The 26,772-nt window shown below is 44.5% G+C and overlaps 1 protein-coding gene and 1 non-coding gene across 3 annotated transcripts; both read right to left on the bottom strand.

Annotated features, from left to right (window-relative positions):
• Nucleotides 1-1,894: 1,894 nt before the first annotated feature.
• Nucleotides 1,895-26,705, bottom strand: C2H17orf58 (chromosome 2 C17orf58 homolog). 2 transcript variants are annotated; one of them, XM_020782350.3, is made up of 5 exons: nucleotides 26,622-26,705; nucleotides 9,997-10,608; nucleotides 5,782-5,862; nucleotides 4,199-4,390; nucleotides 1,895-3,263 (listed from the first exon to the last, which is right to left on the bottom strand). In XM_020782350.3, exons 2-5 carry the CDS (start codon nucleotides 10,580-10,582, stop codon nucleotides 3,073-3,075), a joined length of 1,050 nt encoding a protein of 349 aa, XP_020638009.3. In that variant the 5' UTR covers nucleotides 10,583-10,608; nucleotides 26,622-26,705; the 3' UTR covers nucleotides 1,895-3,072. The 2 variants fall into 2 exon arrangements, with proteins under 2 accessions (XP_020638009.3, XP_020638003.3); XM_020782344.3 differs by lacking the exon at nucleotides 26,622-26,705 and adding an exon at nucleotides 15,639-15,846.
• TRNAR-CCG (transfer RNA arginine (anticodon CCG)) lies at nucleotides 22,322-22,394 on the bottom strand. Its single transcript has one exon. It is a non-coding gene; the product is annotated as a tRNA-Arg (tRNA).
• Nucleotides 26,706-26,772: the final 67 nt, after the last annotated feature.

Genomic DNA, 26,772 nt, shown 5'->3' with positions numbered 1-26,772 from the left:
ACACTTCTGGATAATGGTTTGCCATTGGAACTTTAAAAATTTCCTGTGGGATTTCAATCATGGCTTGTATCTGGTGTTTAGCAAACATTCCAGTTGCAGCCTATGCTAATTAAGTCTTCCCTTTTTTTAACCCCCTCTCATTAAGCAGACGATTTGCATGAGGTATTAGTTTTGTCTAGATTTAAACTTGTTCTGTGCCCTTGCCTGGGCACAGGTGCTCCTACTTCTACTACCATGATTATTTGTTTCTGTGGATGGTGCAGAGGGGAGGAAGGAAGTAGTTTTTTAAAAGACATAGCCATATCTGCATGCCAGGTTTCTTTGTTATGAATAAGTTTTAAAATGGAGGCTGTCAACTCAAGACAGACCTGTCAGTTTCAGGTTCCACCTCTGGTAGTATTGGAGTCTTTCTCCTTGTCTTGTGAGACTGAGGGCCTGTCCAGACAGGGGAATTTGGAGTTGTCTGGTTTCCATGTAAAAAGTTCTTATTTTCAGTGCCACCTATTTTATGCTTCACCCGAGTGAGAGTGATCCTTCGATTCACAATGGAGATGTTTATTCTCCTGTGAGAAGGGTCCACAGGTGTGTTAAGTGTACTCGATTCACTTGTGAGTACATTTGCCTAGTTTACTCATGCATAAAGAAGACATAGTGGACAGCAGCAGCACTGGCATGAGGGGAAAACATTGACGTGAAGGTTGGGGAGAGGGAAGGAGCAGGCCCCCTTTTCCCCATCTTTCTCCTCAGCCAGGGTTCTGCTGGGGCTGAGCCCCTGGAGTCATCCTAGCCCCTTTCTCCGCCTTTTCTCACAGCTAGCATTCAGCCAGCTGCAGTGGCTTCCCTTGTTCTTTTTTCTTTTTCTTTTTTTGTTTGTTAATTAAGGTAGGTGGGATAGTGAAAGAACAATGTGTCCACCTATGATGGTATTTGAATTGCACTGCATCACTTAGGGAAATATATCTATATTTAAAGATGAAAATAGAGAAGGTGGTTTCTCTGTCCTCTCTTTTAGTGACAGAACCCACCTACTATGTCACAGGGTTATCACCTCAGTTAATGCTGCCCGCAACCCCATTCATGTGCAAGCTAGCCATCCACACAAGCCTCGCAGGAAGCTAACTAGGATTGCACTGAATCATAGCAAAAAGTGCATGCCTACCAATGTGTCCGGAAGGTGTAGAAGAGCTCTTAAAGAGGCAGGATGGATAAATCTAAGTGGAGACACATGAAGGTAACATTTTGAACCAAGCCTAACCAAGTGTACAGTATACCAATTTACATACCCATTTGGATAGGCCGTAAGTGTTGCCAGTTATTCAGCATTCTCTCCCCCCCTCTCCCCAAGCCAATCACCTTATATTGAAAGATTCCTTTTTGGCCAGGGCTACAGAGCTACAGAAATGTCCTCCATGCCGTATCAGAGAGGCTGGGATGTTATACCATAACTAACCTCTGTAAACAGCTCTGTTGGTCAAATGTCCAATTAAAAATTCTGAGCCCTCCAAGATAAGATCATCTATATATACTGGTACAGTAGTTTTAACTATATTTGTGCAATTCAGTATTAAAACTGCCCAAAAATCAGATAGCACTTTCCATCCTCGGTTGTTATTTGTGTATGTCTTCTACAAACACTAGAACTTGGTAACAAAATAGGCTTACATTGTAGGAGTCAAATTAGAAAATTCATGTAATATTTTGTTTGGCTTGGAGCAATGAGATCTGAAGCAGATGATCAGTTCGATATGCTCTGTGTGTAACTCAGGCTAATGGAAACACCCTAATGTAAATAATGTCTAAATAAGCAGACAGGAGCGTATGTAATGGCATGGGTGATGCAAGACCCCCGCTTGTGTCTGTTCACCCTCCCTACTCCAGGATGTCATGCCACAGCCCATGTGTTCTGCAGTAGATTGTGGATTGTCATCCACAAAAGCTCACATTGAAGTCTGTTAGTCTTTAAGGTAACACGGTATTTCTATTTTCCTATTCCAGTGTTAGGGATAGCACTTTGCTCTGCTCTGCTTTGGAAGGGAGAAGTTGCCAGTGCTATAGTGAAAAGAAGAAAATGACAAGACCTGATTCCTAAGCAAAAAGCTGCTTGTGGTAATTGGAATCCAAACCTATGCACCTATGGTAGATGCATGTAGAGCTGCTCCTCCTTGAAGTTAATATGACCATCTGTGGCTATTAATCATGGTGACAAAGGCTGATGAGCAGTAAGAGCAGAGGCGGCTTGCATTCATGTGCTGCTTGAAGGATCCCAAAGGGTTCTCTTTGGCCAATGTGGGAAACGAATGAATAATATAGACTGTCATTCTGACTGAGAGCAGCTCTTAGCTTTCATGTGGATCTCTCTAGAAGCATGCACACCAGTTGTTGCCAATAACTGTCAGCATTTGCTTCAATGTCTCCTGAAGACAGCTTGCAATTTCTGAATTCGGATGATTCTTTCTAAGTAATAAGTAGTAGTTTCAGACAAAATAGGTAGGATGTGGCATGCTAAAGCCAGTTTGAATAAGTAGGCCTTGGGAGAAGTACAGTTTGAATCAGATTAAGACCTGGGACTGAACTCGTTCAAGACTGGGGCCTCAGACGATTCCAGGTAACAATCAGGTAATTATACCTCAGATTTTATAATTTACACAAAAATGTGTGCACCTGTTTTCAGCAAGACCTGTTCTATGTTGATATTCATCAAAAAGATACTGAATGGCTTGTGGGGGGGGGGAGTGCTTTGCAAATAAAAGGACAGAAAAGATTACTAATAAAAGTACATTACAAATGGAAAGCAGAACCATTGACTAAGCTGTAACAAATTCTAGCTATTTGCCTTGAAATGCAACCTGTTTTATTATGGCTTTTATGTCAAGTTGTTGAAGCCAGTGGAAGCTCATATCTTGGCAACTGGGTTAATTATAAAGTGCCACTGCACTCCATTCTCCCCACCATCATAAGGAGACCCGGAGGCTGTTTTACAGGAAAGTACATAAAGTCTGTGCCAAAGACCACAGTTGGTCTTAAGCCCTGAAGAAACTTTAGCCCTGAAGAAGCTGTGGTGGTTGTGCATTCTCATCTGCATTTGGTGTGAGCTGCCCTTTGAACTTTCTGATCCCGCCTTCGGTTGAATCTTTTCATGTAACTACTGCCCATCCAAAGCAGCCCATCTCCTGGCCTCAGGCGCCCTCTCACCTGTTCTTGCAGAATGGTAGGTAGTTGCCACCGCCTGTGGTAGATTTGACCCATCACAATGTATCTGCTCCCTGCAAAACAACAAGTCCCAACCTTAGTGAGTGCCTTTGCCTCCCATTCTGAGTCAGTTCCGCAGCAGTCGTTGCAGCTGTGGCAAATCGGATGCAATACATAGTTGTGAATCTCTGTACCTTCATTGTGCTGAAATGAGGCACAGGTTCCATGCTAGCCCTTTGCTGTTGAGTCAGGCACATGGCATATACCTGGGAGGCCTTTTGGTGCAGATTATGGCATTGACCCATCAACCAACCCTCTGGCAATCCTCTGCCAGTCTAGCCATGGGGGTCCCATGATAATGGCACTCCTGTTTACCTTAATCATCTTGGCTGTGTTATTAAATTGTATTCACTGCAAATAATCATTCAAGGTAGTGGACTGTACCTAACGCTACGCCTGCCATTCTCTCTTCATTGCACAGTTATATCTGCCACCTTGCACAGAGAGTTGGAGCATCAGAAACTTGCAGTTGCGAATGTGATCTAAATATATTCAGGTCCTCAGTGGCTTTTGTTTGTTATCTTGATAAGCCTGGCATGAATTTTTTTTAATTACTCTTAATCCTGGAAATGCTTCTTCAGTAACTTTATCCCTCCTGCTACGCATTGCTACTTCTGAGGGCATCAGACGGGGGCAAAGGAGTTGTCCTTCAATCATGATCATTGACCTTGCTGAACTAAATTGACTAAGCTTGAATTTTTTCTGTTTTTACCTCCTTCCTCCCAACCCTTTTTCCTTTGTGTTGTGTCTTTTGTATCATAAACGAAGTCTGTCTTACTCCAGAGCTTGGTACGTCTCTAGAACCTTTTTGGGGCTGAACAGTAGGGTAAAAATATAAATAGATATGAGGAAGCTTTCTTTTTTTAACATATCACCTATAGTATCGACCACACTGCCATTAACACTCAAAGTTATTTGCAGAAGAGGAGGAACTACTTCGGTATTTTACCAAGTTTGAAGTCTGGGCAGGGTTTACTGCAGTCCAAGGCATCCACAACCAGCAGGTGAACTTGAAAGAAGAAGCCATCAGGCTGGAAGTACAGTCGATTTGTCTTGTAGAGCCCTTTCCTGTTTACCAAGAGCGTTAGCAATCGTGTTCCTTTGTGTATCATGGTGGTATCGTGAACAATCCCATTCACCACTTTTTAGGAAGAGAAAGGGGTAAAAAATTATGCTTCCATGTTGACACTAATTTGTGAATGATGTGCAGCTATTTATAACAAGGGTTAGAAACTGCCTTCCAACCTGAGTCCTGAAGGCAGTGTGCATATAAATAATAAGTCCCATGATCTCATTGTCAAGTACAAAACTAATAAAAATAGGAAAAATTGGCCATAAAAAATTAGTTGACATCACCAACCTCTTAATAAGAATGTACAATTGAACTTGAGAATGAGCAGTAAAATTCTAGACTGATCTCATAAGCTTTTTTTTTTCAGTTAGGATTTCTGTGGTATAACCTGATAAACTGCAAATGATGCCTTCAGCATCTTTGGAAATCATGTCTCAGATTATTTCCACTACATAGAATATGACCAAACCAACTGCAGTAAAACAATAGAAATATCTATCTGTGCTGCACAAACACCAAACAAGAACTACTGCAACATAGGGCAAATCCATTTCTTCCTCCCACAAATGAGACTGTTATTCATAGATGTTAATGAGGCTTAAAGGTTTTTGAGAAAGAATGGGAAACGGCTATAGACTACACTCGCATCATTCTTCACTTGATACGTTGCCTAGGGCTGATGGCAATTGTAGTCCAACAGCACCTAGAAGACCATAGATTCCCCTCCCCTATTTTGCAACATGGTTGAGGACTTTTGTTTTTTTTACCCTGTTCTATCCTGTTAGCTGAGAGTGACTGATATATCAAAAGCATCATTTAAAAAAAATAGATAAACTGAATATTGAAAATCTACAGTACTTCATACCTTCATAGCTACACACACACAAAGGAGCTGATTGCTGGAATCCAGCAGTGGAACTTACTCTGCATAAGGCTGATGATGTCATCAACCACCGTGGGTTTTTGTTGTTTTTTAAGAAATTAAAAATGTCTGATCCCCTTGCCCTGAAGATCCAGAGGCTCTTATATAATTCCTGTCATTGTGGGGAAGTAATGGGAGGTGGGGCATGAAATGGGAGGAGTGTGTAATTTCCAAAAATCACTACCGTTGGGATGATTTTACCAGTGGTGATAATTTTAAGAAATAAACAATGTTCCCCTTACAGCCTCCAAATGTTTCCACACATGGAAAGGAATCCCTGGAAGGAAGCCTCACAGCCTTCAGGGTGAAGAGAACAAAAAAAAAAATACTTCCCATTATTCCCAGCAACCCTAACCATTAAGTCAAGTGTCAAGAAACCAACTTCTGGCCACTGACAATCATGTGGATTACCTTCCCCCATTTCTTAACCTGCCCTTTGGCTGGCAGCAGGGCTGGCATTAAGGTTAATGATGGCAAAAATAAAGCTGAAGCACGTGATCTGAGCATGAACAGTACATAAACCTGTGTCTGGGCCTACCAAATTCACTGCTGCAGAAAGCTTCCACCTCTTCACGCTCCTTCTTGCAGTCAGTTAGGCATGCCTCCATGTTTTCGGCATCTGGAACAAGAGCCAGCATTAAAGCTGCAGAATTCAAGCGAGGAACAAGGGATGAGGGGCTAATGAAACTAATCATGCAGCAGAACAAAGGAGTAATCCGCTCTCAAAAGACATTTAGAGCACAACCCTTCCATGACTACTCAGAAATAAACCCAATAAGGACCTGCTCCCAGAGAAGAAAGTGGAGGATTGCACTCCTAGACAACCTAGAACTTCTGTTGTACAGTAACTGTGTTTTCAGAAGATACTGCTCTGATTTGTTGCTGTGTGTGCTATCATGTCACTTCTGATTATACTGCCCTTTTCAGGGTCTAGGAGACGTTCAAGTGATTTGTGACTGCCGCTTCCCAGAGAGTTTCTATGGCCAAGCAGGGATCTAAACCCAAATCTCACAAATGCAAGTCCATCACTTTGTCCTCTACACACCACATTGGCTCTCATTGCCCCAATACACTTCCTTAATAAATTTTAAAATCTTTGTACATTAGGAAGACCTTGCTGCAAGAACAAGAAGCAGGAAGCAAGAGTAAGATCTGCAAATGCTTCTCCAATTATAGAAAACATGATCTAAAGCCATATTAATCAGGATTACTGGAGAGTAAACAGTGTGATTCCACGATATCAGTGCTCTCCTGCATTAAACACTCAGTTTTTCCTGTTTTGGTTCGGGAGATGTCTCTTGTATGTGTATTTTCCACCATAGCCTCTCTTTGACTATTGTGTTTTTATCCTACAATCATGGATTCTTTCTACCCAGCCCCCAGTTTAGGCAACTGGAAGCCTTTTTTTACTTTCTTCCCTCCTAGGACAATTCACCCATAAGCAGATCTCCCCAACTTTTCTTGGTTTTCCTCCAGGGGGTTGAGTTTAAGAGTTGCTGCCTTTTTCTATATTAAAAGTCAATTGTCTGCTTTAAATGGAGCATTTCCCTCTTAGGCAGTGAGGTCTAATCAAAAAACATCCCCTAATGTCTAATGAAAATAATGTCCTCCTCTCTGTAGCACTATCTGAGTCGGGTACCTAGCTGCAGAGACAGAGGTTCAGAGTTTAGTTCCCCACTGGGCCGCCTCCTATACGGCCTTGGTCAAGGAGCATGGTGCCAGGGTGCCCCCTTGCCAGAAGATGATGCCAAACCACTTCTGAGTACTCTATGCCTAGAAAACCCTGGAAATTATTATTAGACCACCATTTTACCCTTTTTAAGATTCCTTAGCCTTGCTAGACCTGCACATGAAACATGAAACAGGTACCATTTGGGAGAAAGTTAACTCAGAAGTCCTGTCTTTCAACAATCTACCTAACAGGGTATATTTATCTTTCAGGCTCTTGCAAGTTGGAATGGGGACACAATTATCATGTCCTCAGATCTCACTACTGCACTGATTTCAGCTTCTTCAGGTCAGCTACATGTTTTGATGCTGGAGATACTTCATCCTTCTTTGTCTTCTCCAGGGTCACAAGTTAGGCCCTTTGGTCTTGACACTAAGGCATGAACTCAAGTGTCAGCAGACCTTACTGCCCCTAGATTTTCTTAAGAAACATGGCGTCTTCAACACCTCAACCTTACACTCTCATATTCTCACTTTCTGGTTCAGGCAGTACACCAGGAATGAGGAAGCCTGAGATGGGATATGAAGAGAGAGCATTATCCTTGTACGGAGCTCAAAAAGTCTGATATGGGCAACTGGGATCAGAGATAAGGGCATAAATATGGATGAAACTATTCAGACTCTGAAGAAGGAAATAATTCTTTGGGATCTGTCCTGGACACTGCAAATGTGTCTTGATGTCTTTTCTAGTCCATGTTTCCTTCCATTGACAGACACTTCTTGCCAGGCATTTTCCCCCCTCACAATTAAAGTTTGGCTCATGGTTGTATGACTCAAGACACCAACTTTTGTATCATTATCCAATCTACATTAGGAGAGATTATTCATTTAATAAGAAAACATTGCTTCCAGTATTGTGCCATTTTGGCCTCTCTTCACACCAAACCATTCATATAATAGTATATGGCACTCATCACAGTTTATGTTTATTTCCAATCAGTGGTCACCTTTTTACATTTATTACTTACTCCAGAGATATTTACTGGCCTGAGATATTTACTGCCTAGAGAACAGTAAACAACACTATTGTCCCTCAACCCAAGGGACAGTCCAATTATTTTGGCATGCCATCTGAAAGGCAGATGTGACACAGATGTCCCTATCAGCGGAAGTAAGTTCATAAAAAATTAGGTAAACTAACATTTCCTGAGTTCTGTGATGCCCAGCAGCTGTTGCCTGGAGCATCTGTCCCAATCTGCCCAGTGATCCAGCTGGTCCTGACTGCTAGCCGAGAACATACGCAACAGCGTCCTTTCAAGGGCGTAGACTACGTTTCCTTTTAGACCAGGCTTGAATAACCGTGGCCCTCCAGTTGTTCTTAGTCAACCCTGGTCAGCAAACCAATAGATTCAAATTATAGGAGTCATAATCCAGAACATCTGAAGAGATAAAATTGCCCGTGAGTTATTTCCCCTAGTTATGGTCTCAGGTATTCCCATTGCACTTTAGACATGTGCAAGACCTTGACTTCCTGCCTCAATGAGAACAGCATACTCTCAAAGTACAATAGGGTTGTTTTGAGGTGCTCCTCCAGTTGGTAAGACATTATGTGATTTCACAGAAAACACTTTAAACCAACAAGGTAGTGAAAACAGCTATTTTGTAATAATCAGAAGCAGGAAGGAAACAACAGCTGTGGCTATTTTACAGCATTAATTAAATCAATTTTTACATGTTGTGAACTGGAGAATAAAGGACTAGAAGAGGAGGAAAAAGATAGAGAGGATAGAGATAGAGAGATAGCTAAGGTTACAGAGAAGGCGAAAGAGCTGAAGGTGGGAGAAAAGGGGGAGGAATTACGGAAGACAAGAAGAAAGAAGATAGATGTCTTCTTGACGACGGAGGAAGGACAGAGAGAAGTCAGGGAAAACAAGAAAGGTGGTGGTTTTGGAAGACGAATGGCAGGCAGAAGAAGGAGGAGGACAGAAAGTGTTTAAAATACCTCAGAAGGGAGAAATAAGAGATAAACGTCGCAAGAGTATAGATCCAGATAGAAAAGGGGGTGAAGTGAAATTGCCAATAGAAAGATTAGGACCTGAAGAATGGACCGTGCTGGTATAACCCTCGAGGACGGGGTCCTTGGAAGAAGGTAATCCACCCAGGACCTCTCCAGTCAAATGAGAAGCCAGCCGAGGGAGGCTGGTCTCGTCATCCCTGCTGCGGGACTATATGTGCAGTGAGGAGTGGGTGTTTGAGAAAGCCAGCCGGCCAGGAGCGATATGGACATTCTCCCCATTGATGAAGGAAGGTTATGGAGAAAATTTACCGTTATTGTGGACAGATTTTCCTGTAGATTTTGGTCACGTTGACCCTACAGAAGTTATTGTTGAGAAACCTACGAGTTCTGATAATAAAGAATTTGTTGTTAAAGAATCTTCTCTCTTGTTGTTTCCCACCAAACTAAAGAACTGTCAGACTCTGACAAGGAACCCTATCACACATGTTTACCTGTGTGAATGCTACCAAGTGCTAATTGCAGTAATAAATGAATATTTTAATTTTAAAACACCGACTTCTAATATCAGGTGCAACATAGCCATTATGATCTAGTGGAATCAGTGTCGATGTTATGACTGTGCGAAAGAAAATAGACTAAGTTTAGAGATCCTTAAATTTGATAATAACCTAGTTATATGGATGATTAAAAATAATAAATTGTGTGCTCCTAAGTCAATTCTGACTTAGGGTGACCCTTTTCAGCATTTTCTAAGTGTAGACTACGCAGAAGTGGTTGACCAGTTTATTCTTTTGGGGACGCTGTAAGGCTGTGCAGTTTGCCCAAGGCCATACAGGTTGGCTGTTCTATTAGGTCTATGGGGAATTAAATTACAAGCCTTTGGCTCCACAGCCTAACTCACTTTGTGTCAACATAATCTCACCCAGTTCAGTGAGGCTCCTGAAATGTGCACTGTACTACAACCTAAAACCCATGAAACTCTGACTAGCCTCAGGATTAACATAGCAATGCCACTGATGCCACCAGGACCACCAAAAAGTGAGCTCCCTAAGTCTTGATCATCCTTACCCTTCTTTAAGGTAAGCGGGTGATACAGCCAGCTCTGCGTCTGTCGGTTTGTGAGCCAAGAGGGTTCGGGGTTATTTCTGAAGGAATGGCCGAGTTTGTAGTAAGGATTTATCTTGCCTGGTCGGTTCAGGTGATCCAAGCTCACTGAGATCCGCCCGCTGTTCAACTCTGTATCTCTGAAAACAGGAGCTTCTGACAGCAATCGGTCTTGACGATAGGAGTAGACAAGTGGGTGAAAGTAGGCAGAGATGCTGTTGGCAGCTTCTAGCTGGAGCCGATTTGTGTGCATCCTGTTGGTTTCTGGCCCCTCCTGGTGGCTCCCGAAAGGAAAGCCTTTGCCTTGCTGGGCAGGCTGCTTCCGCAAACCTGTGTAGTTCTCGTGTTCTGCTTGGTGTTTGGCCTTTTTCTTTTTATCCAAGGACAGCTGATGTGTGTGGACCACTCTCGTCTTCTGGATGCCGCCCAAAGGCAATGTCTGGTGTCCTCTCTGTTCATCCCTGGAGATGCTGCCACCTCTTAGTAGAGACTTGCTCTGCCTAACAGTGGAGTCCTCTGACCCATAAGCATCTTTGTTGAATGATGGCATGGGCCTTCCAGCATAAGGCAGTAACCCTGCAAGCCAAAAAGAATAAAAAAGAGAAAGTAAGAGCAGGGATCTGAGTGAGCAGCCTGTGGGGTATTCACCACTGACCTCTTTCTTCCAAACTCCAAGTATATTAATATACTTTGCCAGCACTGCGAACTCTAACACTCTGTATTTGGACTTGCTTTTTGAGATCTGGGTCAGCACTTACAGGAGGTACTTATTTGGGACCCCGTCTCCCAGCATCTCTCACTGGGATAGCCATAGCCTATACTGACTGGGGATTCTGGGATCTGTACTTCCTCCTAGGGAACTTTTCCTGCTTCTGGCTTTAACTTAACTGGCAGGAAAAAGGGTGGAAAGGAGGTTAGTCAATGCTCTTGCTTTAATTGTATTTGCTCTTTTTTTTTTGTTTGTTAACTATGTGAAGGCTTTGGTTTGGAGTTGGACAATGAGGATGTGACATGCAACTGACTGTTGGGCTGATTTCTGTGGCCTCTGATGGACACGAACGATCCAGATAACACCATGAAAATGGCAAACGCACTTCTCCCCTCCCCTCTTCTTGTCATCGTTGCATGACACATTGAGGTCAGAACCATCTGCTCTTGTGCCACTTAAGCTGGAGTTGGTTCTCACCAGCTCCACAAGGGGGATCAGGTATGAATTTGTGCCAAAATCCTGTGCCTACAACACAAACGTCTGAAGGAATATCAGGTTAGTAACTCTCAGAGGATTTAAACAGCTACAGTAAGCTACATTCTACCATCTGCAGCAGCAATGGGCACCTTGCATGGATCCAGGAGCCAATTTCACCTCACCACAACCTTGCTCCACCACTTATGGGGGAAAGGCCCTGCTTCTCCCTTAAAACAAGGTATCTAGACCATTCCACCTTGAACTAAATTACATGCCTCTTTGTAAAATAAAGTTGCACTTGCAGGGATATGGATGTTTTTTTAAGTGATTCCTTTTAGCTTCTTCTAAGGCGAAACATGGTTTTCAGTACGGTTATTCTCCCAAGACTGGGTAGTCACAAGGGGGTTGTAGAGACTCTGCAGGCTGTACCAACAGGCAGAGGTTTCATACATCTTACAGGCTGTGCATTGACCTAAAGTCTTCCCTGGCCTCATGCACTTTGCCGACTAGGGAGGACGGAAATGGTAGTCCAACACATCTTAAGGGCATCACATGGTGGTGAGGTGGGGCAGCTGATTCAAGGCAAGCATTAAACTGTGAATCCCTCTGATGGTTGTCGTCATTGTTGTATTTCTTGTCAGAAGCAATCCAGCGGTGCTTCTGGCATGGAAGGAGCAGCCACTAGGGAGCTGCTGTTATCCAGCTGATGCCTAAAAGCCCTTCACCGTCCTCACATTGTGAAAGGGCTGGATTAAGCCGAGGGAACTGCTCCAGCATCTCCCAGATGAGACCTGGGAGCTCAGAGTTTAAAAAGAAGAAGGAAGAAAGAAGAAAAGCAGCCCAGCAAGTGAGGAAACAGAAGCTTGGAGATGTAACTCTACCCACCCCCCACCCACCCCTGTTTTTGTTACAAATTAAAAGCAAAATTTATAAACAGTCTCTTCTCTTAAAAAAATAAAGAAAGAATCCTGGATGTCCCAGGGAGCATCCGGGGAGCAAGGTTCACACTGCATCCTGGTCTGATTGTTTAAAAAGTCTCTGACAAACATGGCTGTTTGGCTTTCCCATCCACAGGAAGCCTTGTTGACCCTGTCCTCTGCCCTGCCTAAGGCCTGTCACCAGCTCAGCAGATGGATGAAGAATGATTTTCAGCCTAAGCCTTCGATCCCCAGTTGGGCAAGGCAGTTTTCTGAGAGTGCTCAAAAGAACTCTGTAGCCCTGTACTTTGTATTACGGTACTCATACTCACTCAGGTGGTCCTATTCACTGCTGTGATGGATTTCCAAATAAGAATACTTAAGGTTACACCTTTGATTAACTTGGATTTGTAAGTTACACTTGTCTGTATTGTGTTTTATTTTCAGAGTTAACTGTGTTGTTGAATATATTAAATTCCTTTACAGTACTTCCAATTAGTTTATAAATAGTAACTCAGCCTTCCCTTTTAGATTGGTCATTGGCTTAAATCCTTTTAAGCAAACACCAATACAATTCCGGATATTGCTATTTTTTTTAAAAAGTATTATTGTATCAAACTGCTCCACTTGCTTATTAAAAGGTGAGAAGAAATGAAGGAAATGAGAACCCTAATAAAAGAAAGCTCCAACATTCTGATGAATTAGGAGTTGCCTTTCGTTGCCCCCTTCACTTTGGCAACACAAAGTAAGTGATTCTTTCCATTTGATTTTCATGTTAATTATCCCAAGACTGAAATTATCTTGGACAGGATCATTTGTGGGTGATTAGCTATGTTATTTCATCCCTTCTTTCCCATCTTGCATTTAGATTGTTAGTGTGCAGGATACTTTAAATACTGTTTGCACATAAACTTTTATACACCCACAAACTTTGTATATTTAGTATGCAGTTCCTATTGTTGATTCTGACCGCTAGTTTAGCTCCAATTCTAAAGTCTCCTGCCTGTTGACTTCATCATTTACTTGTCCCTTTCCCATGACAACAGCTGGTGAGAGTAAAGATTGCCTGATACTGCCTGAGAAGGAAGAACATTGCCATGAAGGGAGAAGAAATCCATGCAAAGAAGCTGAGTGTATGGGAGAGAGAGAAAGAGAGAGAGAGAGAGAGAGTACCCACACACACAGTGGTAGCTTTTTTATCCTTGTTGCCTCTCCCACCACCTCATTATTCCTCTTTGACTGAATAGGCCTTTATTGGGGTTTTGTCTGAGGCCATCACCATCACTGTGTTATTCAAAGGGACAGATTTTTCATGTCATGTTTTTAATTTTTATCAGATGAAAACACACTCTCTCATTATGTCCATGATGTTTGAGGTAAGGCCTCTGGGCATTCATGATCAGAGGGTCATATTTATTTACTCTGGGGCAACTATGCAACCATATATAAAATAGGACGGATAGCAGTTTAAGGGAAAGTTCCAGGTTTCATGGATTAGATGCATCTTGCCCAGACAAGAACATGAGGAGATCAGTGTGTTATCGGACAGTGTTTAGAAAATCTGCTTAAGAAACAAAGACAAAAGGAAAGATGCCGGCCACAGAGACTGGCGAAATGTCAGGAAGAACACGGCCAAAGAGCCGGGGGGAAAGCCCACAACAACCATTAGATCCCGGCTGTGAAAGCCTTCCTGAATACAAAAGAAACCACTCCTAGAATACCTGAGCCACCAGAGTCATTGTGGCAAAGGAGAATTGTTGGAAGTGTAGTTTTTAAAAAAGAGTCAACTGGAGTAGGGCAGATGGAATCCTATCTTTATAATTCTGCCAAAGGGGAGAAAAAACCTTACACAGCAAAATTGGTTTGGATATTAATTCTCAGCCTCTGTTTCCCAGGATTGAAGGTCTTTGGAGGAAAGACAGTTGGGTAGGCATCCTTCAGTCTCAAGAGACTATGGAAATGTGCTCTGAATAGAGGACTTGGAACAGCCTCTAGTGTGGCTGAGAAGGCCCATTCGAGAGTGACAATCCCTTCCACACGGAAGATAAATACAATCTGTCCCCTGTCCAGCTCTTTGCTGGTTTCAGGACTGCCTCTTTGCCTCGATCTGCTGGACAATGGTCTCTTCAAATTGGGAGAGGCCATAGAGGATTAATAGGTAAAGCAACATCAAATATATTTCTGTATTTGGGCCCGTCGAATGGCAACTGTTACTTCCCTCTGTAAAGGGTCACTTTGTCTAAAGAAATGCATCTTGTGACCTTTCTGAATAATGGGGAATCTGGGAGCTTTTTCTGAGTACGGAAATTGGCATTGAGGTTGTGAATGCTGCAGGAACCCTTTCCGTTTTTAATCCCTGCATGGAAATGTGGCAAATTTTCCAAGCAAAGATGCCTACTATGGTGTATGTACAATGTACAATCCTTTGCAGTATCTGAGATCAAACATATAGAACAAGAGAAATGGAGGTCAGAGGTGTCTGGGCTTGTGGCTGAGGATTTAATAAAACACATCCAAGTCACTCCCAGTGCAAAACCAAGCAAGTTTCCTCAAAAGCAAACCCCATGGCGTTCAACATCTGCCAGAAGGCGTCCGAAAGACAAAGAGTTTGCAAGCTTGCGAATGTTCTCTCTTGCATGAAACAGATTCTTCTACCACCACCCAAGAACAAAAAGTTATTTTTAATCCAGGAAAGCTGAAAACCAAGAGGCGTGAGAGTTGAAAGGCACCAAGAAAACTTCTTTGGCATGCTCTCGTCTTCTTTCTTCCCGCCTGCCTTATCCATGGGGCTTTCAGCCTGACCACATCGGCTTTTCAACCGTTTTGCACAGCCCAGGAAACGAGTGGGTGGGTGAGGGGGGGCAACCTGCCTTCGAAAGGTGTCCAGCAACCAGCCATAGCTTAGTTGCGGCTGGTCTGCCCGCTCTTTGTCTCCTTCAGGCCCCAGTTAACCGCTGACGGGCACACCGTCAGGGAGCAGACCGTGCCCCTGGGTGTGTGTGGGGGTGTGTGTGTGGTGGTGGGTGGGCAGCCGAGCGACGCAGCCGCCCTTCCTCCGGCACCTGACACGCGCCCCCGGCCCACCCACACCCACACTCACACATGCACCTGTTGCCCCGCGCCTTCCCCACCGCCGGAGCAGGTGTCCGCTCTCTTGACAAATCCCCCTCCGGGTAGAGTCTCCCTGTTTCGGAAGCCCGAGCCCACCTGCCGGCGATAACGCGCACGAGAAGCGCTTCTGGGAGGGGAGCGGAGGCGAAGGAGGGCGAAGCGGAGAGTCCGTCCCCCCCACCTCGGCTGCCCGGGAGCTCTATTTGTGCCCCTTAAACTCCCCCACACCCCACCCCCGACCGGCCCGGGCTTTTCTGAGGCGTCCCTGAGGGGAGAAACCGTGACCGGCGAGAGGCGAAGCGAGGCGCCTGTCAGCCACCCCCCCCCCCGGCCCTCCCGCCCGCCAAGTGCCTTCTCGGTCCCACCTGAGGGAGGCCAGCCAGCCGACCTACCTGCCGCCGAGGAGGCACCCAAGGCGAAGCACAGCAGCCAGAGAGCGCGGGAGGGCATGGCCAAAGGGAGGCTTCCCCCGGAGTAAAAACGAGCCCGAGCCCCACTTACTTTCTCTCTCTCAATCTCTCTCGCCCTCTCTCGCCCTCTCTTTTGGCCCTTCCCCCTGTTCATGCTAATGAGAGGCATCCTGAGGGGAAAACGGGAACCGGTCACTGGCCGAGCGAGCCACTGAAGCAAAACCAAGCGGGGGCAGCCCCTGGCAGCGAGAGCCTTCCTCGGGCCCCTGGCACAAAGGGACCGCGACCTACAACCCGCTGGCAAGGAGGACCTGGGAGAGGGAAAGCACGCCGGAGATGTCGAGCAGATCTCTGAGGGTCGGTGCAAAATGTAGGTCCTGGCCCCAATCATCGAGCCTGGCGCGCACACAGATCTCAAGGCACAGGGACCTTTCTTTGCTTACCAGGGCTGCCTGCTACACACTCGCCGGTGGCGTGCCTGCTTGATATTAGCTTTCATCCCCACCGCTATGTGATCACCACACAAAGGAACAAGCAAAGACATTATCAACACTGATGAGCAATGCTGGCTGAGTGGAACCCCATGTGCAGAGGCAGGCGACTTTTGAAAACCTGATGCTGTCCACAAATTAATACTTTTTAATCCAGAGACAGGAGGCTGCCCTGCCTTTCCTGCAGCTCCAAATACTGTAGCTTCTTCCAGTTTGCTTATGCTGAATGGTCCTGCAAGGTAACTGGTCCCCAGATGCTTGTCTCCTTCAAATCCACATTCTGATTTCTTGTAGTGATGTTCAGAGGAGGAGCCAATTGGCAAAATGTTTACCTGAGTAGTTGGGCCTTTAGCTCAGCTGTGGCAAACCACTTCAATAATCTCCAGGCCTTAAGTTTTGCCTCTTTTCTGACATGTTCATTTCTTCCATGAGTCCTATCTTGTTACTTTTTTTGGTTTCTAAGACTGAAGGAAGTAATTGTTGCCCAGCTTACACAATTTCTTGGTTCAAAGGATTTTGTTCAAATTATGAAAAATAGTTCTTTATTTGGGCAACTATTTCTGGTGTTAGATCTTGAGGTAGTAGCTTCCTCATCCTTAAGATGTGAACAATCAGGATTTTTTTTTTTTTTTTTTTTGCTGCCTTGACAATTTGTTTGTAAGTTCAGGCAAATATTCAATATAATTTCACTTACTGTTGTGCTGAATCACTGCCAATCAGCTTTTTAGAATTTGTACTTCCTATGGAATGGTACCACTGATAGTCAAACTGATGCCATGGGTTGGCATATTATGAGCTGGTGCTGCATATTCAAAATCAGGGGACAGACTGAATTCACACACAATTTGGCTATAGGCTCACTGGGGAGCAGGAGAGCAGTGATAAGCCACTCCTTGAACATTTCACATACTGTACTGTACTTTGAAAATCCTATTAGGGTCACCTTTAAGTAGGAAGGAACTTGACAACAAGAACATAATTTCTGGCAGAGAAGAATTCTATGGTTTTCAGGCAACACAAAAGCAGGAGGCAAAGAAAAATTGGACACCCTAAGTGAACATAGAGAAAGGAGAAAAGCTGGAAATAATACTGTAGCGAATCACCAATCCTACAGTCTTTAGGACAGACCTCAAAAAGAGTCATTGTGCCTTAGAAGAAGGAGGCCCATGAAAGAAAGAGTCCAAGGGTTGAAGAGACATGATGATGACCAGAGCTCATGGCAGAAGGTGGGCCCACTTTTGTAGCTCTAGGCTTAGGCAGCCAAACAGCAGCGCCTGATATATTAGGATATTGAACTGGACGGTTCCTGGGTTTTTTTTTAATTGAAAAAACAAAAAAGTTCCATGGGAAAGCTCACATATAATAAGATGAATAAACAATTAAACCATCATCAAAGTGCAGCAGTATGAACATGACACAGCTGCTGTGCAGTCTTTTCCCTTTTGAAAAACAGCTTAAAAATAAGCAGGAGGAAACAAAAACAAAGAGAGTTAACAAAACATTGTCTGCCCCTTCAAACTGTCTCTGGAAAAGAAAAACTCCCAGCTCTCTCCATCCCCAGGATCCAACAGAGGACATATACCTATCAGCCATGGGGAGGAAACAAAAGGAGGGAGGAAGAATCTGCTGCCACACTATACTTTTTTTAAAAGGAGAAATTATTTCAGAGTCACTTACATCATGGGGTAGTGGAGCCAGGCCTCTCAGGCTCAAATCCCAGAACTTTCCTAGTCCTAAGGTCTGTGGCATCCTCTGCTCCCTCCACCCCACCTCTCTTCCCATCATGTTTTAACATTCCCTCAAGGCTTAGCTGCAATCCTTACAGGAGGTGGGAGAGAATACTATTGTGTGGGATCCCTGCTGTCATGCAAACTATCTAGGGGTGTCTTGGCACTTAAATGCCATTGACGTAAGAGCCACTTCTCATTTATTGATCTGGAGGGATACCAGTGCTTGCGTTTTGGACTGTCCCTGAGGAGGGCAATCTTTGGAGACCATCATGATGAACCCCTTCACTTCTATATTTCCTGCTGCATCATTGTTCAGAATGGTAGCCTTTGGTTGATATATTTTATAGCACGTGCAACCATTGGCCCTCAGAGAAGTATAAAATTAATAGCACACAGTGTGATTAGTGAAAGGGTGCAAGGAGCCATAGGTGAGTTCAGGGTCTGACTGAAGATGCCAACCCAAAGAAGCTGTCCCTCCCTTGCTGGGCTAGAACAGAGGGGCAATTTAAATCAAGAAGACTCCCATTAGAGTTGGTGTTAAGAATATTTTGCCAGCACACAGACAATTCAGAAAAAAACAGAGAGGGGTTAGAAAGAAGCTTTTGATTGGAGGAAGTTCACTGCCACTTGAGTAGGCATACAAAAACATGGCAAAGCCAGGGAATCCAAATACCTGGGCAGTGCCAAACAATATTTTCTGTTTAATCTAACAACTCACCATATCTTGATTGTGGGGATACACAGAGCTGGTGCCTTCCAAGATAACCTCAGTGATCAGAGGGGCTCACTTGGGAGTATATTGTATGGGAAACATGCTGCCACCCAGCATGTTGCTGGACTGAAACTCCCTGCATGTCTTACCATCAACTATGCCGTCTAGAGCTAATGGGAACTTGGGATCTTAGAGCATCTGGAAGGCCACACCCTTGGCCTAAGTCAGTCAGAATGAGGTGCGCATTCTGTGACTTTTCAAAAGGGTTTGGATTTCAAATCCCAACATCCGTGGTCACTGGACTGTTGAAACGACATCTGGAGGGCTGGAGGTTGCTCAATCCTGATTTCAGGTTTTAAAGGTTACATGCTGGCACAATGATGTAAGTGCAGTGGGAGCCAGTGAAGATTACAGTATCTTCCACTATCACATCCTGGACCAGTTGCAAGCCCTGCTGCTGCTGCTACTGTTATGTGCTGTCAAAGTGCTGACACTATGAATTAGTGATCTAAAAAAAGGCCAGTTGTCAACAGCCCTTGTCAATTCAAAGTCTTTACTGAGTCAAACCATCTCTTGTTTTGGCCTTCCTCTTTTCCTGTTGCCTTCTACTCTTCTCTGCATTGTTATTTTTCCAATCAATCTTGTCTTCTTATGATGTGTCCAAAGTCCAACAGACTCAGTCCAGTTGTAGGATTGCAAGCCTTGCCCAACTCTTATCTGTGTGAGGGCATGATTCTGTTGCAGAGGAGTGGAGAACATGTGACCCTTGAGATGCTGCTGGACTGCAACCTCCATGCTCCTTTATCACTGACTCTGCGGACTAAGGCGGCTATCAATTGCAATATAACACCATCTCTAGGGCCATGCTATGCCTGCTCCCAGTGCTGAAGCAGCAACAGCAGCTCTTTACCCACTCCTCACCCGCAAGTTAATTATGCAGGCTGCACATTGCCTCCCCCCCAGCAAGCTGGGTACTCATTTTACCGGCCTCAGAAGGATAGAAGGCTGAGTCAACCTTGAGCCGACTACCTGGGATTGAACCCCAGATCGTGAGCACAGTTTTGGCTGCAGTACAGCGGTTTAACCACAGCTCCACAAGGCCAGTCCACAGCAAAGTATGCTAGTACCCTGTGCCATAAATCAGCAAATGCCAAACACTCAGATGCAGCCAATCACATAGGATTATTACTGGCTGCCTGAAATTAACCCCCACTGAAAATATTTATTATTTGGTTGACATTGCTCCCTTTCCACAAGTATATCAAGAGGTACAAGCAAATAATGAACAAAAAGAGGTTAATAGAGTACCAAAGACATCCATTTCAAGGACACTAGCCCCCTAGACAATGGCTAAAATTGAGAATAGTCTGCACACATCTCACACTCTAAATATTAGATCACAAGGGGCTAGGCTCAACCTGTGGAGAACAAAAACAACACACTTTGCCAAATGGTTGAATGCTGAAGAGTGCCTCCCACCAGGACAAGACTCTGGCTACCTCAGGGAGCAGCTCCTGGTGGAAGGGTATCCATGGAAGCTATTCTACCTTTTGTCCTGGGTCCCCTAAATACTCCCTTTCTGCTGGCAGAACTGAGCTTCCTGCTCTGACTTAATGTGACCTATCCTGCACTCCCTGACCTGGCCTGCTGCCCTTCAAGGTGATGCAGGATATTGTCCCATTGTCTTAAAGCCTTCTCAGTACTGTATTTATTTTTAGTAAAGACATGGGGAGGAAAGTGGACTTGTCCCATCACTTCCACATAAGGAGAGTGATGAAGGTAGGGGTGGGGCAAATACACTCCCTTCTTAACTTGTTCAGGTAAGGGAGATAATATGATGCCTGAATGCAGCTGGCTTTGAAATATGATTCAACTGACAGCTCTGTTTGCTTCTGTCAAATAGGGGCGAGGCTGGGAAGGGGCCATTTCCCCCTTACCTAAGACAGCCTAATACTACCTGTGGAGGTGGGTCTGGCCTGCTATTGCTCCTGCTTATTGATCCGTGCTGGTTGGGGTGCTTAGCAAGTGGGAAACCCCAGCCCCTAGAATGGCTTAACTTCCCCTTCAGTTCAGAGCAAAGCAAGCATTAATAGATGGCAATTGTTATTTTATTGTTTTATTTTATTGCTGTGAAAAGCCTACTGGGCTGATTCATTAAAAGCAACAGTACATATGAGATGGGGGTGGTGTCCCTTTTTTATCTGTTAGTTATTATCAGCATTTTAAATAGGAATAACATAGGATGTTTGGCATTTGGTAAGAATTTTACGGAAAAAGATGTCAAGAAGAAGGTTTAATAATTTCGTGCCATCCCATAACAAATAAAGAGGGAAAACGTTGTCTGGGAGAGAGAGAGAGAGAGAGAGAGAGAGAGAGATTTATGAAGGTAAATATATAGATGTCTGAAACTAATTCCGAGTTCTTTTCTTTGCTGCTCTGAAGAGTCAGAGGATATAGAAATGAAGGCTAAAACTGAGAGGAGGACTGTGCCGTGTGCCCTCCTTCACGTTTATTCAGCACTAAATTTGCGTTTGGTGTTTAGTTCTGGAACTGGGGCGTAAAATCGCTGCCCCCTTGCAATCCCAGGCTCCTTTCAGTGAGACCCGTTAACACTGGACTCCATGGCACTAACTTCTGAGGAGAACCCCAGAGATTTCAGCCAGTCCAGGACATTCCGCGGCCCGATCCGGACGAACTCACGGCATCCCCAGCTCCAAACACGTCACACCCTTGCAGCTAGGAAGCCAAGTTGTTTCGGCAGAAAATCCCACGAGCCCCCCCTCCCCCAGACACACACACACACACAAACAAACAAACACCCGCCCTCAGAAATAACAAACTGGGAACCTAAGAATTTGCTGCCCTCTGCTGCTCGCCCAAAGTCCGCCTCCAACGGCGGCCTCACTCTGTGGAGGTTCTGAGGCAAACCCAGGCAACGCTGCAGTACGTATATCTCTCAGGCCTTTCAAACAGGAAAAATAAGGTATTAAAATAATGCTAGGTTTGGGGCCAACGTTCCCTGCTTTGGTGGTTGTGGGGTTTTCGGGCTTTTTAGGCCGTGTTCTGAAGACTTCACAACACGGCCAAAGAGCCCGAAAAACCCGCAACAACCATCCGATCCCGGCCGTGAAAGCCTTCGCGAATACGTTCCCTGTTTTAATGATTTTAGATTTGCATTCTCTTCCAGAAGAGTTAAGACGCCGGCTTAATGTAGGCCTTTTGCGCCACTGAGCAAATGGGGCTGAATTCTGATCAGGCGCCACGCCGGGGATTGCACCGGTTAGTCAGGTTCAAAGGGGCGAGGGACCAAAAGTTAGACGACGCCTCGTTGCGCCGTCCTTCAAAGCTCCCTCTTCGTATTAACCCCGGGTCTCTGCAAGGGGTTAATTTTGTAATACTGTAATCACTGGACCCATAAATACTATCCCACTCGCTTCTTCCGTACGTGCCCTGCTTAATGGCATGCGAGCGGCATCCCCATCTGACTCGCGCTTCCTACCCCCGTCTCATGGAAGAACTGTACGGAGGCGCTTTACCCAGCCTTTGAAGGCACCTGCCTTAACCGCCCTTTCTGCAACGTTTCAGCGGCTTCTTCCTTTGAATAATGCCTCATTAATTCAAAACTGTATCAGCGACTGGCGGACGCGCTGTCATGAGGGCTCGGAAAGCTTCTACCAAGCTGGGAAAAAGTACGACGACAATTTTAAGCTTGGTGCAAAATGACATCAGGCACGACCCAGATGGGACTCGAACCCACAATCCCCAGCTCCGGAGGCTGATGCCTTATCCATTAGGCCACTGGGTCACCCGGCAAAAAAGGGTGAACGCCGCACTCTAAGGGCCCCTCCCGACCACTCGTAACTCCGCCCACTTCCTGGCCATCCATTTTTCTTCTGACTTTGTCTCCGGCTCTGATGAAATAAGCCACGCCCTCGGGGTAGGGTTCGCCTCGCGCTCCAGTAACCACAGCCCCCTCGCCCGAGTCCGCGGAGATGCCAGAGAGGCCGGCGCGCTGCGCTCCGCCCCGTTTCCCGATCGGCGGGCTGTTCTGCGCATGTCAGAAGCTCCCTTGCTCTTGCGGGACGCCGGAGCTCCGTTTCCACGCCCTTGCATGTGGCGTGTCGCCCCGGCTTCCAAAGAGCGAAGGTTTCTCCCGTCTCCTGCTCTCACCTGCATTGGTTTCCTGTAGGAGGCCGATTGATTTCTCTCTCTTCCCCCCCCCCCCACACCCGCGCTCCCCATTGCCATCCGTTCAGGTGTTCCCTTCATCGTCGGACATTTCACGCATGACGCCTGAATTTGTTTTTGCATTTCCTGCGTTTGTATTTCGTATCCGTCAATATTTTTCCGTGACCGGTTAGCAAGGCTAAGACCAGCTTCGCGTGATCGGACCTATATTTGCTTTGATGAGCTCTTCTATTGTACTTTGCACCCTTTTATTTTGTAGCTTCCCAGGTGGCTGCCACAGAGGCCTTGGACAGCTTTTCATGCAGGTTAATGACAACGTATTTTAATGTCTAGATCGCAATTTCATTCCTTCGATTCGTTCGCCATCACTGCCCATCCCATCTACTGTGAGTTAAATTCCACTGAGCTTCTTGGATCTTCGTCCCCACCACAGTATTGGAGCCTTAGGGCTTCAGTGAAGCTGCCAGATCATTGTTGTGGGCCGCCAAGTCACCTCCAGCTCATAGCAACTCTATAAATGAAGGATCTCCAAAATGCCCTGAATCAATTGCCCTTTTCCTGTGGTTCCTTTAAGGCAGCAGTCCTTAAAGGGGCCGTGGACCGGAAGGTGGGGCACCACCCAAGCTCACACTGCTGTGAGCGCTCCCCCTCCCCTTCGCGCATGTGCAGGAGCACCTGCATGCCCACGCGTGCCCACCCCTTTGCGCAGGTGCTTGGGCGCATGTGTGAAGGGGTGGGGGAGCGCTTACACCGGCGCTGGCATGCATGCGTGTGTGCAAAGCAGCTGTGCGGAGGGGAATGCAGAGGGGCGGAGGTCTGTCTCCGCAGCCCGGTCCAGCTCAGGCCATGGCCTGGCACCAGGTTGCAGACTGGAGATTGACGACCTCTGCTTTAAGGCAGGGGTTTTCAAACTACGGCCCACAGGCCACATCTAGCCCACCTTGCCATTTTATCTGACCTGTTCCCTTCAACCCATGCACATGTGCAGAAGTGGGTGGTGCGCATGCACAGGCCAGTGCATGTGTATGGGTGTCTACAGGTGGGGGGCATGTGTGCAGCCACACGTACGCATGTTCCTGTTCCTTCTGCCCTCAAAAATGTTGGAAATACCCGGTGTGGCCCTCACTGTCAAAAGCTTGGAGACCCCTACTTTAAGGAATCAGTGCATCTCGTATTTGGTTTCCTCTTTTCCTGCTGCTTTCAAGCTTTCCCAGCATTTTTTCCCAGAGAATCTTGCCTTATGATCTGCCCAAAGCAGGACAGGTTCTGTGTTCCTCATTTTTGTCTCCAGGCTTGATTTGCTCTAGCACTGACTTGTATCTTTGCAGATACCCAGGGTACTGTATTTGCAAAGCTCTTCTCCAGCAACGTATTTCAAACTAATCAATTTTGCCTGGTCAGCTTTCTTAATTGCACAGCTTTCACATCTGTGAAATCCAAGGAATGTAGGTGATCTTCTCTAATTCCTTCACTACTGCCCTTCCAAGAGAGATTTAGCCATGTCCAAATGGCAAACCTTGTCCAGCTGAACAAAAAGAAGTATGGTCCTTTTGCAAAACCCAACATCAAGAGTGCCTGATGCCTTTGTAAGAACCCTAAAATTTTACCGACAGGCTAGCTTTCGAGTCCTACAGGATACATAAATAGGCTAGGCACTAATAGGCTCAGGTGGGGACCAAAAAACCTGCAAGAACACCTCACCCACCCATCCTGCTGTGTTCAGTGGGTTGAAATGCCCGTTATATAGTATAACCACAACCTTTAAAAAACTATTGATGCAGACATCAGACTCCCATAAGGTTCATTCTAGGCAATAAGGTATTTCTTTGTTCAAAGATGAATAAAATAGCAGTTTGAGGCAAAAGCCCCATTGAATGCAGGAGTCTGAAAGGAAATTTGCATCAGTCTCAGCACTACAGTATTTGTATTCTAAAAGCTACCTTTGTTACCTATATGTTGGATTTTAAAATTAATCACCTATTTTTCTGTCCTGTATTAAAAGCATTCATATATTGTATATACAATTACAATTGTAGGTAAATATTTTCAGGTTTCATTTTTGGTATTTGTGATTGCACCATTAGTATTTAGTACAATATCTGAGATTATTCTTGCAGTACAGCTTCTTTTGAGTTCATAGGATTGTAGTTTGTATACGTAGTCCTAGCAAGGCAAGATGGCTGTTGGCTAACTCAGTGGATGTGGGGCCAGCTGAAGCCATGCTGAATTGAAACCCATCCCAGTACAAGGATGCTAAAAATTACTTAGGAAACTCTTCACTCTGGCCTATCTTCATGCAGCAGAATAGCTGTGTCCTTAGGACATAGGAGGTGTGGAGCTGGTGTATTGTACTTTCTCTCTCATACATATTGTCCTACCCCCTTTTTTGGCTGTTCTGCCCATCACTCATATCTTTTAGTCACCGTAGCAGTTCTGCCAGAAGATCCATGAGATGAGGCAGCTTCTGCCTATTCCAGACTCCCTATAGCCGGTACATTTTTCAGTGAGGATCACACTAGTCGTTATCAGGAGGATACCATGCCACATCCATTAGAACCAACACAAAAGTATAGTACATTCTGACAGATTTCTACCAGGATATAATTTTTAATCCAAGTTTGTATGCTAAAGAAAACAAAACAAAAAAAAATTTTTTTACTAATCTCATTTGATATGGACATTGCACAATCTTTCAGATAACCAATTTGCCAGGTTTCCCTGTAGCTTAGTTTCAGCAATGCTGGCTGCTTCCTCAGATGCCCCCAAATTATTTACTGCTCTTTTTACGAATAGCAATCAATCATAACATTTGCCTTTAGAGACAATGTAACAATAGGGAGTATATTTCTGTGAATATGCCTTGGTAAGCCTCAGGCTTGCATACAGTAGGCTTCAAAAACAATGATCAATACTTAACTGATATTTTACTAGTAAGCACAAAATTTACACACACTAGTTACTTACAAGCAATGATACAAATCTCAGTGGTAACTGGTGAATAAAGCCCATTACACAATGCTATGTTTGAAACAGTGCCCACAGGCAAGGGTAAGGTAGACACTGTTATAAGAGACTGAAAAATAAAAGAGAAAATGAAATTTTCCTTAATTGCTACCTGATGGGCTGATTGGTTGGTGCTGTCGTATGTTTATTAAAATTAATGCTTCCGAGCTGAATATTTATTAATGAAAGCAAACAGAAAAAATTACTTAGGCTAGTAAGAGTCTTATTGACCGAGTTCATGCAAATAACGAAAGCAAGTTAAGTATACATGGAAGTACAATGAAACAAAGAGCAGCAAAATAAAAAATTAACACCAACACATGGTAGAAGCTGTTGGCTTGGCATAACTGGGTAAGAGAAATTGCATCTTAGAACACTTTTATACATTTGATGTGTGTCAGTATAATTGCTTAAGATTATTAGTTATATTCTTAGATATTTTTAAATGTGACTGAAATTTCTTCCAAATGATTTTTGGCAGCGTAAACCGCATTTATGGATTTTACTGCACCTGAAGTATAAGTTCCTTGATTAAATTGTTCGATTTAATTTTCTTTTCAGAAGTGGGAGAATAAATACAGTATGTGATTTAATTATTTTAAATATTTTTGCCTCACCTTTCTCCTTAAAAAGTAACCAAGGCATTTTACATTATTAAAAACACAATATTAAGAGCTAAAACCAGTAAATTATTCAATATTTAAAAATAATTAAACATAATTAAAATGATAGGTAAAAGCATTACTACAGGATGTAAGAGCAACAAAAGTACAAACCATTCAGTTATAAAATCTCTTAGAATAAGAGCAAATGATCTCACTAGGAGAGCTGTATAACTCACTTTTCTGTCCAGTGGCCGGTAGAACATTTATCCAAGGACACCCAGAAGATTTCTCATTCTTCAAGTGGAAAGTCTGAGTTCCACACAAATAACTGTTCTATATGGAGAATAATGCCAGCTGAGATAATTACTCAACTTCTCCATACCCTTA

The sequence above is a fragment of the Pogona vitticeps genome, chromosome 2 (genome assembly GCF_051106095.1).
Source record: "Pogona vitticeps strain Pit_001003342236 chromosome 2, PviZW2.1, whole genome shotgun sequence".
NCBI lineage: Eukaryota > Metazoa > Chordata > Lepidosauria > Squamata > Agamidae > Pogona > Pogona vitticeps.
The sequence above is the reverse complement of the archived record's forward strand: the minus strand, read 5'-3'. Positions and strand labels throughout refer to the sequence as shown.

Excerpts from the sequence above, each read along its gene's own strand:
- C2H17orf58 (XM_020782344.3), bottom strand. The coding sequence starts at position 15,825 with ATGCCTCTCATTAGCATGAACAGGGGGAAGGGCCAAAAGAGAGGGCGA. Across the intron at positions 5,863-9,996 it reads CCCGCTTACCTTAAAGAAGG|ATGCCGAAAACATGGAGGCA; the intron begins GTAAGGATGATC and ends CTCTTGTTCCAG. Across the intron at positions 3,264-4,198 it reads CTGCCCAGACTTCAAACTTG|GGAGCAGATACATTGTGATG; the intron begins GTAAAATACCGA and ends GTTGTTTTGCAG.